At 40.4% G+C, this 20,657-nt stretch overlaps 1 protein-coding gene across 1 annotated transcript; it reads left to right on the top strand.

Moving 5' to 3' along the window:
- Positions 1-213: 213 nt before the first annotated feature.
- LOC5564781 (putative pre-mRNA-splicing factor ATP-dependent RNA helicase PRP1) lies at positions 214-20,618 on the top strand. The gene is made up of 8 exons (XM_001649086.2): positions 214-440; positions 532-972; positions 8,693-9,513; positions 9,709-9,972; positions 10,401-10,523; positions 10,599-10,789; positions 20,017-20,179; positions 20,252-20,618. The coding sequence occupies exons 1-8, from the start codon at positions 391-393 to the stop codon at positions 20,377-20,379; spliced, it is 2,181 nt and encodes a 726-aa protein (XP_001649136.1). The 5' UTR covers positions 214-390; the 3' UTR covers positions 20,380-20,618.
- The last annotated feature ends 39 nt before the right edge of the window (positions 20,619-20,657 follow it).

Genomic DNA, 20,657 nt, shown 5'->3' with positions numbered 1-20,657 from the left:
CTAACGCTTTAGGTTCAGTTTTAAACAAGTTTAAAAAAGCCAGGGCTTAATTTATTTACTATTGTTTTTTTTTTTAATTCAAGGCCCATCAGGCCCATCAACCAGTTTGCACACGGAAAAATCAAAAAGGGTGACGAAAAAAAAGGGCGTTGGATTCGTAGAAGTGCTGTCTCTTCTCTCGTTGTTTCTCCTCATTGTTCGTCTTTTCGCACTGCCTGTCTGAAGTCTGAAGGGTCTGCTTTACGAAGCTGTGCAAAAGTGATCGCAGACAAAAACGGGAAGACGCGTGTGGTTCCGCGTATTTTCCATCCCAATTTTTGCCAATTTGCTTGCGCTAATTCCTGTTTAATTGTGCTGCATCGCGTCCGCGGTCTGAATCCGCAGTGGAAAATGTCGAAACGACGAATCGAAGTGATGGATCCCTTCATCAAGAAGCGAAGGTAAGAAATTTTCCTTTGGTTTGGTGGCGGATGCCCATAAGCAATATGGCGGCGGCGCTTAAAAACGATGTTTGCTTACGATTTTTTGCAGGGAGGAAAAAGGGATGTTAGATTCCGGAGCGTCCACCAGTGGCAACAACAGTGTGGCCTTGACCGGGACAACCGCCTCCAATGGGAAAACCAACCCTCTGAACGGAATTCCGTACACGCAGAACTACTTTAACCTGTACAAAAAGCGAATTACGCTGCCGGTTTTCGAATATAGGGCGGATTTTATGCGTCTCCTGTCGGAACACCAGTGCATTGTGTTGGTCGGTGAAACAGGTTCCGGAAAGACGACCCAGATTCCCCAGTGGTGTGTGGACTTTGCCAGGGCCAGTGGCAACAAGGGGGTGGCCTGTACGCAGCCCCGTCGAGTGGCCGCAATGTCCGTCGCCCAGAGAGTCTCGGAGGAAATGGATGTCCTCCTGGGGCAGGAAGTGGGTTACAGCATCCGTTTCGAGGACTGCTCCTCGGCGAGGACCATTCTCAAGTAAGTATCCACTCGTTTGCAGCATTGGATTGTTTTTCCTTTTTGGCCTTATATCTCCACTGGGGCTGTCGGATTATCAGCTTAGTATTCTTATGAGCACTTCCACAGTTATTAGCTGAGAGCTTTCTTTGCTAAAGTTGCCATTTTCGCATTCGTTTATCGTGTGGCAGGTACAATGATACTCTATTCCCAGGGAAGTCAAAGAAAAATCCATTACGAAAAGATCCTGGACCGACCTCACCATCTCGACAGGGCTGGTAGCGGGTCACATTTTTTTAGTGACGTCACTATTTTCGACCTGGTAACTAAAAAGTCACTGTTTGCTACAATTTGTCCCTAAAGTCACTTTTTTAAACTAAATGATCACTCAAGATTTTATTTTCGTGATCTAATGATTAAGCAATGATAATCTATAGAGATGGTCGGGTCTCGGGTTTTCAAACCCGAAACCCGACCCGAACCCGAACCCGACGGGTTCGGGTCGGGTTCGGGTTTGAAAATTTGAAATTTTTCGGGTTCGGGTTCGGGTCGGGTTTCGAGGCTACAAAACTATCGGGTACGGGTCGGGTTCGGGCTTACAAAAAGTCGGGTTTGAGTCGGGTTTAGGTCGGGTTTGGTGAGAATTGTGAACAGAGTAACAACCTAAAAGCTTCCCTATGCATCAGAAACGATGAATTTACCATCTTTTCAAACTCGGGTTTTATTCGGGTTTTTCTTACAAAAAAAATTCGGGTTTCGGGTCGGGTTCGGGTTTACACAGCAAAAATTTTTCGGGTTCGGGTCGGGTCCGGGTTTGCTTTTCAATTATTGTCTCGGGTTCGGGTCGGGTCCGGGTTTGAAGAAATAAAATAAGTCGGGTACGGGTCGGGTTCGGGTTTGAAAAATGTGAAACCCGACCATCTCTAATAATCTAGATCAAGATAGATAGTTTCCTCTCAAATAGCAGGACAGTATTGTCTTACTGGTTTTAGTATTCTGTTTGTTTGTTTGTTTCGTAATTGTATTTGTAATTTGAACTTTATTTTAAACGATAACCTGTTAGTTGAACTTTACATCGGGTCAAGGAACATTTTTTTTTATATGATAAAGTGTTGAGAAAATGAGTTTTTTTTTTCTAGTATAATTCGTTGTTCGACTGATTTTTCAGGTGAATGTACCAGGGTGTCGACTACCTGGAAAAACCTGGAAAGTCAGGGAATGTCAGGGAATTTATTTTTGACCTGGAAAGTCAGGGAAAATCAGGGAATTTCACTTGAGGTCAGGGAAAAAAATATCAATACTAAAACATCAAACGAGTTTATTGTCTGCAAAGTAATTGATCATGCTAAATCAATACACCTTCAGCATGGCTTTGCTTTGCAGCCGTGGACTCTAACCACTCGACTAAGGAACCAGGACCCAGAAAATTCTCCAGAAATTCTGAGGATGATTCTCAAAGTTCCTCGATTATTTTTAGTAATTCAGAAAATCATTGAAACGCATAAATTTCAGGAATATCATCTATATAAATAAAAATGGAATAGTGTTTGTATGTCACGAAATAGCTTAATAACGGGTCAACGGATTTGCGCAATTCTTTCACTATTGTATTCATCTAGGGTTCCGACGTGTTCGTATGAAGAAAAAGTTTAGAAAACTCTTCGGAAAAGTTGAAAAAACTGGAGAAAACTTATCTGTCAATTTGTAAAGGAGAGTGCATGTCATTTTTCAACAGCCTACTTGATGGCAGGACGAAGTTTGCCGGGACCACTAGTTTGGAATAATCTTGACAATCTATTGACCAGTGCTGGGAATGGTAATAGTAGTAGGCTTGAATTTCGTGAAAATCACGTGGCTTTCCCAGTACAGTAGTTCAAAAACGTGAATCTCATCAAGTAGCCTATGTTGGGTGCATGAATTTTCTAAAACGTTAGTGTCATTGAAGGCGGGAAATGCAGCGGAAAATAGAATATTTTTCTACAGTAATTTTGGGTTGCCCTTAGCAACGGGTGTATCAAGGCTTTTTGCCTACAGCAGCGATGGACGTGAGTTTCACTGGCTTCGCTGACTGTGATTGGCTTTGTTTGGTTACTGTTGGGTGAATTTCAGATTTTTGCCCAGCCCTGCTATTGACAATTTGTGATATTACTTAGAGATACTCGTAGATGAATTCTTAGAAGAGTTCCTCGGAGCATTGCTGAAGGTACGACAAGTCCAAGAGAAACATTAGAAACCTTCTAATCAGCGCATTCTTCAAGCCCAGAATACATTCTGTTAAGAATATTTAGATATTTTTTTCGGGGAAAAAAACTAGGGGTAATTCATATCGAAATCCTAAAATATTAACTGTAACGAATCATTGTGAAGAATTATCATAGATATTCTAAGAAAAAAAAATGAAAACAATTTGGAAAAAAAATATGTTATCCTGAAAAATATTTTTATAAGCATTCCTAAAATAGTTTTAGGAAATCAAATGCTATTTTTAGAAATATCTAAGACTGAAAGAAATTCTCTAACAATTTTTAGAGAATCTTGGAGATGAGGAGCTTCTGGAGGAAATTTTTCAAGAGTTCATTGAGAAGTATTGAAGAAATATCTGGAAAAATATCTTAAGAATTTCAAGGAGAATTTCTGAACAATCTGTGGAATTCCTTCGCAATTCTCCAAGAAAGTTCTATGGCATTGGCTAGAATTTAGCCTGGAAAAAGAAATAAGGTACCGCGGGGTAAGTGGGTAAATGGGGTAAGTGAAAACAATTGATATATTTTACTGAATATGTGAATTAACGTTTTAAACTCATGCGTAAACCTTTGAGGCCATTGAGAACATTACGATAGGTGAGAGATTTCTGAGATTTTTCAGACATTTTTGCATAATAGAGCGAAAAATTGTTAACCTGTCAACTGTTACTCCGTAACAAGTTGGCGGCGTACAATCTTATTCTAATATTTTCAGTGGAGAAAAGTTGCGGAAAATAATTTCCTGTACCACTTCTTAGTTGTCCTCTGTGACAGTTTCAAACTGCAATAAAAAAGTTTTAGAATTAATTCGACGTAGACCTAAAAATAACTAAATTTAAACACCGTCAATTTTCTTATCAGGTGGAGCAAGTGAAAAGTTTATCATTAGAGATTTAATTTGAGTAGCCATAAGTAAACATGATTCGCAATTATCATAGAAAAACATAACGTGCTGATAATTCAAGATACACTATACTCAAGCGTTAAAAGCTATTAGAAATCATGGAACTTCTCTAAAAGATGTTGCTAAACATTACTATATTAATATGTCTACTTCGGGCAGCCAATTAAAAGGAAGACGTTGACTGAAAAGTTGCAATATTAGAGAACACACGGAAATCTCGTGGAATGTCTATGTAAGCTAGTTCAAAACATAAAAATGGGGTATAGGTCTTGTTCACGCCAAACGTGAACTGAATTCGCAGTATTGCATTTTTGTCACCATCCTCAACAACTCTCACCCATTGTGCAAAGTGATGTGCACTGTATGTTGCACCATCCCGATCATTGGATAGCAAACAGGTTGGAAACAATAGTCCATGGTCTTCGACTGTCTGTTTCGCTATAAGCCCAACAACGCATAGCCAGGGAAGGCAGAATGGTATTTGCGTCTAGCCAGTCGAGGCAGAGCAGATAACCCCCCCCCCCCCCCCCCCCCCCCCCTCTCCAAACTTCTGCGACAACAACCATCACCAACAACGGATCAAGCCAGTTCGATAGTTGATCGCCGACCGATCACTACGGTCCACAGCACATTCTGTGTGTGCTCCGAGCACGCTACTTCGCCGTCACACCCTTCGCCCACAGACTGGGTTTGGGTGGAGTGATACACATTAAGTTAATTACCGGTGTAAATATGTATATATAGTAAACGTTAAATAAGTGTAATGCACGGTGTTTAATTTAATTCGCTACCAACCCCGGCCATGAGTACGGCCAGTCTATTACGGCGTCAACAGGTCTATCAAAAAAAAAAAAAGATTCTAACTACGTTATTGAAGGATTCCGTTTGATTTCTCCCGAAGAGTTATCCGACTTTCTCAAAAACAAATAACGAGCGGTGGAAATTCTACCGAGCAGAAATGCATTTGCTGTCCTATAATGTAAGAACTAACATTGGAAATGTTGCAATCATTTCAACTAACATAACTGAACAGAAGAAAATTCAAGTGAAAAGAATAACATTTTCTTTGTTTACATGTTACTTATGTTATTGTTCATTGGGAAGCCTTAAAAAATGTTAAAGCTACAGTGAAACCTCCATGAGTCGATATTGAAGGGACCATCGACTCATGGAAATATCGAGTCATGGAACAGCAATCCTTTGGAAAGCTGCTTCTAGGGACCATCATTGGCGTAAATAGGGAGGGGCCAGGGGGGGCCTGGCCCCCCCGAACCATGGGCTTGGTCCCCCCGAAAAAAAAATGATGAAGATATGATGAAATGAATGTATTGTTAGTTAGAAAGCCAAAGTCTTTTCATATTTTAAAACAAGCTGCGATATTTTATGATCAATTATCTAGAGTGAATCGTTGTTACTGGGAAATGTTTGTGTATGAAAGTTATGGTTGAGTTTTTCAAAAAAAAAATCTCGAAAATAAACAATGGTGCAGTAAGCGAACTTTTGTTTGTAAACATTTTTCGCGAACTTTTAAATGTTTCATATTCAATTTATAAGTCATTCGATAAATTTGTCTCCGAGACTTCGGGAACAGACATGAACTGCTGGTAAGGGGCGATCCATTAATTACGTAAGACAATTTTCGGGATTTTCAACCCCCCCTCCCCCCATGGTAAGATTTTTTGTATGAAAATTAAAAATAAATTGTATGGCACGTAAGAAATCTCAAACCACCCCTCCCCCCATAAACCCTTACATAATTAATGGACAGCCCCTAAGTAACCGACGGTGAAGCAGCTGCATTTGAATGTGACAGCAAAACTGTGACCATTTAAATCTTTTTACATATAGTACGGTAGTGGCGGATTCGTACAAAAAAACACTTCGAACCGTGTAAAATCGTAGATGACGCAACAATTTTTTTTTTCAATGTTATGTTGATACCAATTTTTTGAAGTTTTAAGATTGAAAAGATAATAAGACCATGTTACTATTTGTTTCTGTAGAATAAACGTAAAGCTTTATTCATACTGAAGATTGCTTTAAGACACGCTTTTAATTCTTCTCTAAGTGTTTATAATATGACCCTCTCTTTTATTATTTTTTCTTACGCCAAAATTTTTTGCGTCTTACGTAGTTTATATGGACATTATATCAATTCTTTTTGTTTGTCTTTGTAACGAGATTTTTAACCCTGGGCTAGTTCATTTCGACCTGATCGTGCGAAAAAAGTCACCAACATTTCACATATTCACCTAGTTTTGCAAAAAAAAAAAAACGGTTTTTTTGGGCTTTGGGCAATTTTTTGATGAAAAATTAGAGTGTATTTATCTGTAAACATAAGTTTATATAAAGTATGTGTGTCGTAAAAGTGTCGAACCCCACCGACGGGGCAAAAGTTTGTTTAAGACAATCAGCAAAATTATAGCAAATATGTTGAAGGTTCATTGTATGGTATTTATTTTCAACTGCTATTGTTTTTATAAAAAATTTGATTATAACACTAAGGTCGAACTTTTGCTCTGCCTTACTATGATTGGATATTAATAAATCCATGAGCAAAATACCTTCCATCCTGTTTTCTTCAAACAACTCTTATCGTTGAATACGTCATCTTGGCAATATAGAACGGAAACATAGATTTTTAAATAAATTTTTACTATTTTTCCATAAAAGTGACATGTGGTGTCCAAGAAAGTTGATCAGTCGCGTTTGGACGATTTTTGGGTTTTGATCTAACTCTGTATGAAAGTGCGCCACTATAATCGGTTCACAAATATTATCGAAACAAGCATTGTTAAGTTATCTAAATCCTTTACGACTTTTGTCTCTCATAAGAAGGGGCCGTGGCCCCCCTCAAGTCTGATGGCTATTTACGCCCATGGGGACCATCATAGCAACCATAAAATTTTGTTTTTAGTATGGTTCCATGAGTCGATATCGAGTCATGGAACATCGACTCATGGAGGTATCACTGTAATAGAAATCGTGAAAATAACTTTGTTTTTGAATTTATTGTTCAAAGCAGTAAACTTTTCACTTGCCCCACTTTTGGGGCAAGTGAAAAGTAAGGAGACATTTTTCAAAAAACTTTTTCTGTATTGTTTTCTTCAATTTTTCATAAAAATCAATTTCAGCATGCTGCTTATATTTGGTGGGAGTCAAGTTAAAAAATAAACACGACCTCATTTGTTTCAATTTAAAGTCTCTAGAATGGATCATTAAAACAACCAAAACGGCCGCTATGGAAAGCACAGATAGCGCCACCGTAGCCTTGTGTGTTTGACAGAACAGCAATGCTGTCACAATGTTAAAGCCCATATACAGTGGCGCCTTTGTTTTGATGCGGTGAGCACTGGCAAAAACTACCTTCAATGATCCATTTGAAGAATCTCAACTATGCGAATTCCATTACCCACTTGCCCCACGGTACCTTATATCAAATGTCTTTATCCACTTATTGGCAGAAAATCGAAAATTTGTCTTAAGAACAAATTTTCAGGTCTGCCATGTTGTACCAATATGGACTAGCTGCTATAATACCAGGAAGAAAGCTCTGCAGAGGATTCCAAATAAAATTTTGAAAATGATTCTGAAGCTTCCTCCCTGATATAGTACTAAAGAGTTACATAGAATATCGAATGTAAAAACAGGCAAAAATCGTTATAATCTTCTATTTCCATGATTAATGCGTCACGTATTTAAGGTTAAGTAAATTGAAAGCGTTTGTTTTTCTTCTATAAGTAGGTAAAATCAACTCACCTGTTAAAAATCTGAACTGTTACGGCAAATGAAATATAATATGTTGTTAACAAAATTTATAATAAAAACTTAATTTTGTTTTACCAAATTAGGACGATAGTGTTGTCTAACACAGAACACCTAGATATAAGAAATGAATGGAATGTTTAGAATGATACTACCGTAAAGTACCCATATTTCGCGCGCGCTCCTAATTTCGCTCATTGAGATTTTAAACATATTTTGCGAAATAAATTTTAGTTGGCTAGTATTTTGAATAATTCTACTTCAGCCATGGTTGCATAACATGCATTTATGTAGTCCAATAGGTATCAACAAATATGAATAAAATGGCAGTGAGCGAAATTAGGAGCGCGCGCGAAATATGGTACCGTGATGCTACCATATTTCGCGCATGCTCCTAATTTCGCTCACTGACATTTTACCCATATTTGTTGAAATTTATTGGGCTATATAATTGCATGTTATGTAACCATGGCTGAAGTAGTATTATTCAAAATACTAGCTATCAAAAATTTCTTACGCAGAACAAGTTCAAAATGTCAGTGAACGAAATTAGGAGCGCGCGCGAAATATGGGTACTTTACGGTAGCATCACGGTAGTGATAAAAGAAAAAAAAAAATCTTAAGATATGTGCCAATTCAGTGAGAATTACTCTGTATTGTAACGGTAATGTGCAATTATTTCATCTTTGACTTGCGTTGAGTACTGATTGAGACGCTTGATAGCCATACCCGGATTCTAGTAATAACGAGATAATGGTCCGATTTTTTACTTGACCTCACATTTGCGAAATCTGATTTCTACTAACAATGCTAATGTTTCTCTTTTCAGATACATGACCGATGGTATGTTGCTGCGTGAAGGAATGAGTGACCCCATGTTGGAAACCTATCAGGTGATTCTTCTCGACGAGGCCCACGAACGTACGCTGGCCACAGATTTGCTGATGGGTGTCCTCAAGGAAGTGATTCGTCAGCGAAAAGATCTGAAACTCGTTATTATGTCCGCCACTTTGGACGCAGGCAAGTTCCAGCAGTACTTCGACAATGCCCCACTGATGAATGTTCCGGGTCGAACCCATCCGGTCGAGATTTTCTACACTCCCGAACCGGAAAGGGATTACTTGGAAGCGGCCATCCGTACCGTCATTCAGATTCACATGTGCGAAGACGTTGAAGGGGACATTTTGATGTTCCTCACCGGTCAGGAGGAGATTGAAGAAGCTTGCAAACGAGTGAAGCGTGAAATCGATAATCTCGGACCGGAAGTTGGCGAATTGAAGTGCATTCCACTGTACTCTTCACTGCCACCCAACATGCAGCAGAAGATTTTCGAAGCAGCTCCACCCAAAAAGGCAAACGGAGCCATTGGACGAAAGGTGGTCATCTCCACCAACATTGCAGAAACTTCGCTCACCATTGATGGAGTGGTGTTTGTGATTGATCCGGGATTCTCCAAACAGAAGGTCTACAATCCGCGAATTCGCGTGGAGAGTTTGCTGGTTTCACCGATTAGTAAAGCTTCGGCTCAGCAGCGCGCCGGTCGTGCAGGCCGTACCAGGCCTGGCAAATGCTTCCGGTTGTACACCGAAAAGGCATACAAAACGGAAATGCAGGATAACACTTATCCTGAAATTCTGAGATCCAATTTAGGTAAGTACCTAAAATCTACGATATATGGGCTGGTAGCGAGTCACTTTATTCAACTAGGGTTTCGTTCTACTTCGTCGTAAGCGCTATTATTCGTCGTATGAAACGAAATGTAACATTTTTTATTACCACTTTTCGCTTCCATCCCTCCGATATGGATCAACATTGCCACACTAACATATTTTTGTCTCGATCCAGGAACTGTTGTGTTACAGTTGAAGAAACTCGGTATCGACGATTTGGTACATTTTGACTTCATGGACCCTCCGGCTCCGGAAACCCTGATGCGAGCATTGGAGCTTCTGAACTACTTGGCCGCCCTGGACGATGACGGAAATCTGACGGATTTGGGAGCAGTAATGGCCGAATTTCCACTAGATCCACAGCTGGCAAAGATGCTGATCGCGAGCTGTCAGCACAACTGCTCGAACGAGATCCTCTCAATTACGGCTATGCTGTCGGGTGAGATTTGCTTTGATTCAGTAGTAAAGATCCCTTCCGTTCAAATCCTTGATCCCTACCTTAATGATCCTCCATGATTGAAATCATCCCCTTTGAAGGAGCCTCTAAAATAAGTACCAATCGGAAAATGCCATTGCTCAATGGAGCGGGATTGCTGTATTCTTATGTTATGTCGGTTCTTCGTATGCGGCTTGAATCCTTTGGCCATTGGAAACAACTAGCTTTAGCAAGACGTGGTATTAACCGATTCCTTGATGTCACACCTTAGTAAACGTCTCAAAAGTCTGAACGATTCAAGCCGAATATGAAACCAACTAAATGATTGAAGTCTTAGGTTAAAATGAAACTGTATGCCCAATGCAACTATATTTGATGGGACGCGCGCGGTATTTCTTGCGGTGTGCCTCCCAAACCCTACTTGTGTTTAGTCCCGCAGTGTTTCGTGCGCCCGAACGAGCTCAAAAAGGCCGCCGATGATGCCAAGAAGCGCTTTGCCCATCTCGACGGTGACCATCTCACACTCCTGAACGTGTATCACGCCTTCAAGCAGAGTAAGTTCCATACGTCGAATTGCTGGCGAACTCCGTAGTAATGTACTTCCGTTTTCTTCATATTATGTCCCGCAGACAACGAAGACCCAAGCTGGTGTTATGACAATTTCATCAACTTCCGTTCGCTCAAATCAGCCGACAATGTGCGTCAGCAGTTGGCCCGGATAATGGATCGGTTCAACCTCAAACGTACAAGCACAGACTTCAACACGACCAACTACTATTTCAACATTCGGAAGGCTCTGGTTGAAGGGTTCTTCATGCAGGTGAGTCCGGCTTCATATACGTATTTTAAGATGCTCTACTGGAACTTGTAATGAGGATGATAGTTGAATTAGACTGGTACAATCGAAAACTTGCAGGTAACTCGAGTCTCATGTCCGTCGAAGACCATCATTTTTAAAGATACTCGTGTTGCGATCTTATCTTGCCATTTTTTTCTGGAGCTCATACTCTTGCTCATAAAGGGCGAACACAAAATTATTGCGACACCGAAAATGTCATGCCAATTTTCTTATAATGTTTAGAATCAAACGAAATTTTGGGGTAGTTTTATACATATATTTACTTCAAAAATCAAAAGAAAAGTTGATCGATGGAGCCTTGAGTGTAAAATTAATGGCATTTTCGCTTGATGCCCTCCATCAAAGTCTTTACAGTTTCATGTACATCCGGTACCAGTTTCTCAGTTTTTTTTTTCATTTTCTTAACATGTCCTCGTCTTTGACTGTCTTCTTGCTCTTCCAAAGTTCCCGCTTCATTATTGCCCACCGGGCGCAGCTCCGGGTAGTTTGGCGGATTCATGTCCTTAGGAACAAATTGGACAGAATTGGCCTCATACCACTCCAGGACACTTTTAGAATAGTGGCATGATGCCAAATCTGGTCAAAATAGCGTCGTTCTGCTGCAAGAACGGCAAAAGGCGCTTCTCGAGACAATCAGATTTGTAGATCTCGCCATTTATTGTGCCCTTTGTCACGAAAGGCTCACTCCTCAGTCTGCAATAGCAGATGACCTGCCAAATGAGATATTTGGAGGCGAACTTCGACATTTTCTTCTTCTTAAATTTGTCGTCCACATCGAACTTGCTCTGGCCGGTGAAAAACTCCAACCCCGGAATTTGCTAAAAATCGGCTTTTATATACGTTTCGTCGTCCATCACACAGCAGCCATATTTTGTCAGCATCTTCTCGTAGAGCTTCCCTTCCCGAGCTTTAGCCGTCGATTGTTGCCGCTCATCGCGGTTTAGGAAGTTCCGTACCTTGTATGTATGTAGTCCAGCTTTCTTCTTTATATTCTGGACGTAGCTCTGCGACATGCCGATCTTTTTAGCCAAATCACGGCTTGAGTCAACCGCTCCTGGAACCGCTTCAACACTCTGGAGACGGTTGAATGGTGAATGTTCAACATTTTTCCCAACTGCCGGTGCGACAGGTTAGGAAATTCCAGGTGTTTGGAAAGAATTTGTCCTCTCGACTCGCGTTGGTTTACCTCCATTTTCGTTGAATCGAACAACACGAGTTTGACAGCATGTAAACAACACGCAGAGAAAACAATTTTGATATCAAATATATTCTGAGTCATTACAACAATATTTCTGTATTATCTGCCGGCTTATAATTGCGTTTCATTATTTTAATAAATACTATCAATTTAATTTAACAATTTTTATTTTTGATTTTGACAGCTGGGTCCAATACGTTTCAACAAAATTTATTTTTGATTTAATAATTTATTCTTTTGAAACAACAATATTTTTGCATTAAAATAAAAAAAAATCTTTTTTGAAACAAAGTCTTTTTTTTTTGATTCTATAATATATTTATTTGAAATAATAAAACATATTCGTTGATGCCAACCCCTTTCTCTCACCACCCATTTTGTTATTTTTACATGAAGACAAACGGCTGTAGCTTGAAAAATTAATTAATTTATTTTTGTTTTCATTAGTTAACATTTACAACGACAAGCAAATATAAAAACGGCCTTAAGTACCTGCGCCACTTTCCTCATCTCAAATTATTGAATGAAACTGTTTTGCACCGCAAGTGACGAGGTGGACTCATCAGCTAAATCTACTTTCGCTGAGTTAGTTCCAGTATTTCTGCTATAATAAAAAAAAATGAAATGATTTGATTCAAAACTAGAAAATGATGGTCATAACTTACCAAAGAAGGCTTCTATAATGGATTCCGATGTTTCTAAAGTATTGAACTAGTCGATTTTTTGCACTTTTGCATTGCAAGTTCTCCGCGTCGGTTATTTTCACTTTTACACAAAAGCGTAAAACAAAATGGCAGATCAGCTCTTTATATATCAGAATCAACAGTAAAACGAACTGAAACAAACAAATCCTTAATTTGAAATGAAGTTTTTTGTCGTTGTTTCAAAAATCAATCTGATTTGAAATGCTGTCAGAAAATTCAAAAATATTTCTGTTTTGTTTCAATAAAAATCATTGCTGCTTCAACGCACTTCGTTTAGTTACAACAAATTGAAAAGTTTTATTAAAAATAACAAAAACAATTATTGTTTTGAATAGCTGTTAATTCTCTGCGTGAACACATATCAATGAGAAAGTGTGCAAAATTTGGTTGATTTTTCCCAGTTATGCCCTAGTTGGTAGAAAAGTTATGCCCTGTTGAATGTGTCGCAATAATTTCGTGTTCGCCCTTTACTTTACCCTATCGGTTAGGGTAAAATATAGGGGAAATCTCGCGTTAAAATTCTAAAGGGCCAATTATCAAATCGAATATTAATACAATTCGATAGCATCTCTCACAAAGTATACAAATATTGTCAACATAATCATACAACTTACAGTTCTTCTTCTTATTCTTGGCATTACGTCCTCACTGGAACAGAGCCTGCATCTCAGCTTGGTGTTCAAAGAGTACTTCCACAGTTATTAACTGAGAGCTTTCTTTGCCAAAGTTGTCATTTTCGCATTCGTATATCGTGTGGCAGGTACGATGATATTCTATGTCCAGGGATGTGAAGGAAATTCCCATTACGAAAAGATCCGGGACCGACCGGGAATCGAACCCAGACACCTTCAGCATGTCTTCGCTTAGTAGCCACGGACTCTAACCACTCGGCTAAGGAAGGCCCCTTACTTACCGTTACTCGATTTTTAAAACAACCTTATTTTTACAAATTGTTTTACAAATCATTCATTGGTTCCCTGCTTAAAACGGCCGGATCTCTCCATCAAGAGGGCCTACAATCGAAAAAAAATCGCAAACTGTCATTGGCCTTAGAATGGTGAGAGGCAAATAGAGATTATTCGTTGAAAACCAAAAGGGCCTAGCCTTGGGCCAAGGCACGCTAACAAAATCCAAGTTGGGCTATAAAAAGGCCCATGCCTGGATGAAAATCTAAAATTGGGCAAGCATTTAACCTTCAGGCTGTCGCGCTGTTGTACAACAGTTGTGATTTATATGCTATGATTTTGTAACAAAGATATCTATCGACACCAAACCAAAATGTATTCCTAATACTCGACAGTTTTTAGTTACAGTATGGCCCTTTATAATGCGGTAAAATCAACAAATGTACATAGAAGTCGCATAATAATGAGTAGACCGCAATTTTAAATCAGTATATCTCAAAAGCCAGATAATTTCGAAACAAGGGGTTTTCAGTAAAGTTGTTCTGGAGGTGGGCAATATCTGATCGTACCTCATTTATTTTGGAATTTTACCGCTAGGTGACACTAGTGGGCATGTAACTTTTACTTATGTTCTGCAGATATTTCAGTATCGTGACCATTTAGAAGGATGGCATCTTCGGCAAAGTTGTTCAGTAAGTTAAGGACTATCATTGTTCGAGCTAGTTAATTTTTTTTCCACCAGTCGGCGCTAGTGAGCATGAAACTTTTGTTTTGCGGATACTTAAGGATCCTGATCTTTTAGAAAGATGGCATCTTCGACAAAGTTGATGCATAGCTCAAGGACCAACCTCATTTTAGCTAATCTTGAACTTCAAGGATTAAACAAAGAAAGCATTTGAGCTACTGAACAACTTTGCCGGAGATGCCATCTTTTTAGGTGGTCAAGATCCTAAGATCTGCAAAACAAATGTTTCATGCTCACTAGCGTCACCTGTAGGCAAAATTAAGAATCAACTAACTCGATCAATAATAGCCATTGAGCCACTGAACAACTTTGCCGAAGACGCCATCTTCCTAAGTAGTCCGGCTCCTGGGATATTCGCTAAACCAAGCGTGTTCTAGTCTGTACTTGGCCTTCTTAACAACTTCGCGGAAGACTCGAACTTTCTATCTCTTATGAATCACAAGCTAGAACTAGTTCAAAATGCTCAATTTTACATGCTCACAAGCGCCACCTAGCGGCAAAATCGCGAACTAAATTTGTTCGCTTTCCGGATGTCCTTGATCCCCTGAACAACTTTGCTGAAGATCGCTTCTTTGCAAGTCGTAAGGATCTCGAGATATAGCAATGTGAATTAACCTGTTTTGAGGTGATGCTAAACTTTTTGGGGGTGATTCATTATTCAGCTGAGTGTTGCAATACTTATTTCAGTGAGTCCGTATTTAAGACGGGTAGTGTATATTGAGTCGGCTGATTAGGTTGCCTAATGAAATTCCGTATTTTAGTATTATGGATAATTCTTGATATATAGTGGGTATCTACTTGTCTATAAAATAAAGGTTTACAAATTCACCAAAGCTAATATCGCGTCTCCAGTTAAAATCCGGAACCATCGACACGCGAAAACCGATGTTTCTCTAAATCTGTACGTCGAACCTAACGTCGGGCATAGTGCGCTGGACAGCGGATCTGGTGTACTACACAGCGCACCTTGTCCGACGTAGCTCCGTCGCATGGACTTGGAGAAAATCCGTTTTTCGCGTGTCGAAAATTCCGGTTTTCAACTGTGAGAATATATAATTTAATCAAAACGCGTATTCTTACTCTTTAAGTAGGGTTGAAGATTTTGCAATTTTGTCTAGTCACTGTGTTGACAGTAGCAATAGAACCCTGTTGAACTTTTACTGGACGCTCATGTGCACTTCATTGCTCTACGACGACTCGTTCTCCGCTGCTGCTGTTCGAGCTCTCCTGGTTGACCGGGTGTCCTACGTTAGGCAGAAACACGAAAGGCGGAAACACATAAGGCGGAATTTCGAAAGGCAGAACTAACAAAAGGCGACTACGCACAAAAGGCAGAATCACGAAAGGCAGAAACACGAAAGGCGGAATCACATAAGGCTAATTTAAATTTGGCAGACTTTTTAAACCAGCAGAGCAAACGGCCGGCCGTTTGCTCTGCTGGTTCAAAAAGTCCGCCAAATTTAAATTAGCCTTATGTGATGCTGCGGTTTGATATTACAGTGAAACCTCCATGAGTCGATGTTCCATGACTTTATAACGACTCATGATATCATACTAAAACCAAAACTAAAATTTCATGGTTAATATGATGGTCCCCTCAAAAAGGTTTTTACGGTGTACAATAATAAAAAGGTGATATAGAGTAGGTGTACCAGTGATGGACGTAATTGTTCCCTATTTCGCTATATGTGTTAATAAAATTGTTTTCAAATTTTGAATTATTTTTTGTGTCTCGTAAGGTATTAAATATGTCGTTACGGTAAACCATTCAAAAAGATTCCAAATGTGAATGATTTCGAAATTTATCATATGGCCAAATAGGGAACCACTATGGCCATAACTGTTACATAACATAACATAACATAACATAACTGTTTCCCTAGGTCGTTCCTATCCACCTCGAACAAATTTGTAAAAAATGATCTAGTTGTCCGGGTGGTAATAGGAATGATGTCACATGTTTACAAATCAAATTTAGTAAAGAATATGACTTAATAGTTTCGTATTCTGTGCAACTCTCCAAAGTATTTCTGTTCCATGACTCGATGTTTCCATGAGCCAATGCGATGGTCCGAATTATGGCGTTTGTAGTAAATCTATTATAGCACCGTATTGGGAAAAATAACTACAAAGGCACTTCTATGAAGCATTTTGGAATGCGAGGATTCTATAACCACTGACAAACAGATGGAACATTCGAATTATGTGCATCGTACAGCAAAATTGTGCACAATTCTAATATTTTATGGTTGGTCGATTGGCCAGTCTTAGCGCTCGTATCGCATTTGCACACTACTGCCACCTGATTCTCGGTTTGCCAAGCACAGCATTTTCAGCATTAGACAGTAACATTTGCGAGACAAAGTTTCAAATGGGTGATTGTTCTAGCTGCTACGTCTGTTTTTCTGTGCCATGACATTAACACGAATATGATCAGCTTGAATATCACTAGCAACAATATTAGGCGAAAAAACAGTATATGTTTCAAAGAAGAATCAATTTCAACTGGCTCTTAAGTGGCTTGTGGCGCCAAACATATTCAAGGTGATAAGTCCAGAAAGAATAGCCGATGATTAAAAGAAGGACAAATCACTGATAATGTATTAGATATTTCTTTTTTAAAGAATAGACTATGTCCATCATTCGGGCTAATGTTACTTTCGAGCAAGTGTCTTTCGGGCTAGTGACGTAGAATTACACGATATAAAAATGCGAAAATGACAACTTTGACAAAAAAAGCTCTCAGTTAATAACGGTGGAGGTGCTCATTGAACTTTAAGCTGAGAAGCAGACTGTGTCTCAGTGGGGGCGTAGTGCAACAGAAGAAAAAGCAACAATATTGACTAGATTTATCGAAAATTTAGCGCAAACCTAAGGCTGAAACAGGCGACAATAAATAAAAGAAATAGAAACAGGCGACGGTTATTTCACCTAACATCAACATGGTGCGAGATAATATTTCTCGGTTATAGTGGCACCGCAGCGTAATGGAGAGCATTGGACGGTATTTACCTGTCATGTATTAATTGGCCAATACCTACATATAAATTGAAAAACACCGTTTTTGAAAAGAAATTCTAAGTCCGCTTAGTGATTTTGAAAACGCTGATATGATTGGGAACCTAAACAGCTCAGTCTAATTATTGTTTGGAAGCTAAAGTAAGCATTTTGAAATCGTTTTAAAATGATTCCGCCTTTTTAGGTTATGCCTTATGTTATTTTCCGCCTTTTGTTACACGTCTAAGTTAGTCTGCCTTTTGAGTTTCCGCCTCTCGTGATTCCGCCTTTCGTTAGGGTCCCGTTGAACTTTTACTGGACGCTCATGTGCACTTCATTGCTCTACGACGACTCGTTCTCCGCTGCTGCTGTTCGAGCTCTCCTGGTTGACCAGTTGGATGCCGAAGTCGGTCCAGCGATTCTGGTTGGAGGATGGTCACTGGAGCTCCGACGACACAAGCCGGTAATACACTACATACTACTCAGAGTAGTCCCCGGCGGGGGATCTATTCTACTCCGGCAAAGATTTCCCCGGCGGCGGAAGATCTCCCGAACCGATGCTATCCGGGCATATTCCGAAGTTGGTCCTGCGATTCCAGTGGAGGGAAACTTTCGGTACACATGCGCCCCGACGACCATTTGCTGGTTCAGCTTCGCGAATTACTCAGCTAGACCCCAGCGGTGGACTCAGCTTAGTTCGACTCAACGTTGATCGGCCAAGTGCCAAGCTCGGTTCTGCAATTCCGGTTGGAGGATGACTTCCGGTTTACAGGTGCCCCGACGACTTCTTACCGATACTACGCTACGCCCGCTCTACTCGGTCTAGTCCCCGACGGAGGATCTAGCCTACTCCAATCCGGATCTGGTCTTCCCGCTATCTCCTTTGCAGCAACGAAATAATCTGCGTTATCCCCCTGTTCACCGCATTCCAAGTGCTTTCATGCTGGCACTTTGCACGATGTTACGCGGATTTGGGACGGTCGTATCTGATATCATCTCGCTTCGTATCTTAATCGAGGGCAGTCGAGTATAACATGCTCCAGGGTCTCCTCAATATTTGGACAGGCTGGACGATGTGGAGACTGCATGTCCGAATCTGTGCAGATATTTCCGGAAGCATCCATGGCCTGACAAAAACTGGGTCAGGAAGAAGGTCAGGCGAAGTAGGCCGTCATTGAAATTTGTACGCGTCGTTGATGATTGTTGCTAATGCATCTCTCGATTTCGAATCAAAGAAAATCAGTTGGTTTTGCACTGACACAGTTGAAAAAGTATCAGCATACTTATGCATGTTAGCGCGTACAAGGATACTTTTTCAAGCCAATATAAACTATCAAGACTGAGTTTTATCACTTTGTAATTGCATGCAGCAAAGTCATCATTTCTGCTAAAACGAATGACGGGCTACTTAGCCTTAACTTTTACATGTTTTCTGGTCGTCCACACCGACACGTTAAGAATGAGCCTGTGGGTCCACCTTCCTTTCTCCGAGTTACTCCACTACTGCTGCCACTTGGCCATTATAACCAACCTAATGGTATTCCTCAAATTCCTAGTCTACATGCATGCTGCCAGCATGCAATGTCCTCAGCCAGAGTGATGCAGATGGGAATCATTCCGGCGATAACGCATACTGCCTCCGACGATATAGTGCGGTAGGCATCCGCCACCCGTATAGCCATAAGCCAGAACGTACCTGCCAGCTTATATCGGTTACGTTAGGTTCCCAACGCTGCATCCCAAGCCGGGACTCCGTACCGCAGTATGGACGATGATACGGTCGCCAGAAAACGCCTCGTACTGCTTCTTAGCTGCTTTCGCTGCTTTTTCGCAGGAATAGTCTACGTGGCTGTTGAAGTTTAGCCTGTCGTCGAACATTACTCCACGGTGTTTCAGAGAGCGCTTCGATAAGATTGCGTGTCCTTCGACGTTGATCTCGAGCTGCTGAAGCGCCTTGCAGTTGCTGACCAGCACCACCTTCGTTTTGTGATGAGCCAACTGCAGCTTGACTCCAGTCATCCACGATTCAATGGTGTTTAGCGATTACACTCAAATGAAATTCGTCCCTGGTTTGTGTCGTAAACCAGTATCCGACTCTGAAAGTAACTTTGCCGAGCTTTACACAGATATTCGGGAACCCGCATTAGAGCTGACTGCCCGAATAACATCCGCCGTCGAACTTTTTTTAGGGAATCCGACTGCCTTTTCGACAATCCGTTCTCGTCTTCCGGGTAGATCCTGCCGAGGATGATCTTCTCCAGATGTTTACCAAAAGAATCCAGCAAGCATATTGGTCTATATGAAGCAGGATCTCCTGGCGGTTTTCCCGGTTTTGGCATCAACTCCAGCTTCTGCACCTTCCATTTGTCTGAGAAGCAGCCTTCCGCTAAACACTTCTGCAACGCTGTCCTAAATATATATGGGAACTCCAAGTTTGCTGCCCTTAGCGCTACGTTGGGGATGTTATCTGGACCAGGAGAATCCTTTCGCAACCGTCATCAGCTCGGCATTAGACACTTGGATACCGGCATTTTCTTCATCTACGTCAGTGTACGGTGTGGGTAGCCACGCAACCCATGTGGCAGTTGTAAAACGTGTACCCTATGTATTAATACACGATTTTCACTTATCGTTCACAGGTAGCTTACTTGGAGCAGACGAAGCATTACGTGACGATCAAGGATAATCAAATAGTGCAGCTGCATCCATCAACCTGTTTAGGTCACAGGCCGAATTGGGTCATGTACAACGAATTTGTGCTGACTACCAAAAATTACATTCGAACCGTGACCGACGTGAAACGTAAGTAGACAAACCGATCATCGTTCATCGATTGGGTATACACTAACTGCTTTGTTTCTACTTCTCTTACAGCGGAATGGTTACTGACGATTGCACCACAATATTACGACTTGAACAATTTCCCAGAGTGCGAAGCCAAGCGCCAACTGGAATTTATAAACACGAAACTTGAATCAAAGCAGTATCAGCAAGGATTTTAGATAATAGCTTTCTGGATTGCATCAAATGTACCTTGGCACTTTTTTATCCGATTTATTTTGTTTAGATTTCCTACTTTCCAATAGTTGTGATTCTAGAGTTAAATACCTGCTATCATCCGAATTAAATTGATAAAAGAAAATGATATGAAGCTGATCAGCTTTGCACACAAGAATATGGGCTGCAAATTCACAGAATTACTACTACACAGGAAATAAACGTACCACCCACTATGACGTAACTTGGGACTTCTCAAAACTTTGAATAATATCACTGCCAG

This window comes from Aedes aegypti, chromosome 3, assembly GCF_002204515.2.
Source record: "Aedes aegypti strain LVP_AGWG chromosome 3, AaegL5.0 Primary Assembly, whole genome shotgun sequence".
NCBI classification, from domain to species: Eukaryota; Metazoa; Arthropoda; class Insecta; order Diptera; family Culicidae; genus Aedes; species Aedes aegypti.
Note: the sequence above shows the minus strand (reverse complement) of the source record. Positions and strands in the feature narration are given on the sequence as shown.

What these genes read in the sequence shown, in the direction of transcription:
- LOC5564781 (XM_001649086.2), top strand. Translation starts at nt 391, where the DNA reads ATGTCGAAACGACGAATCGAAGTGATGGATCCCTTCATCAAGAAGCGA. An exon ending in TCGGCGAGGACCATTCTCAA is followed by an intron (nt 973 to 8,692) that starts GTAAGTATCCAC and finishes TTCTCTTTTCAG; the next exon opens with ATACATGACCGATGGTATGT. An exon ending in AACCGTGACCGACGTGAAAC is followed by an intron (nt 20,180 to 20,251) that starts GTAAGTAGACAA and finishes CTTCTCTTACAG; the next exon opens with CGGAATGGTTACTGACGATT.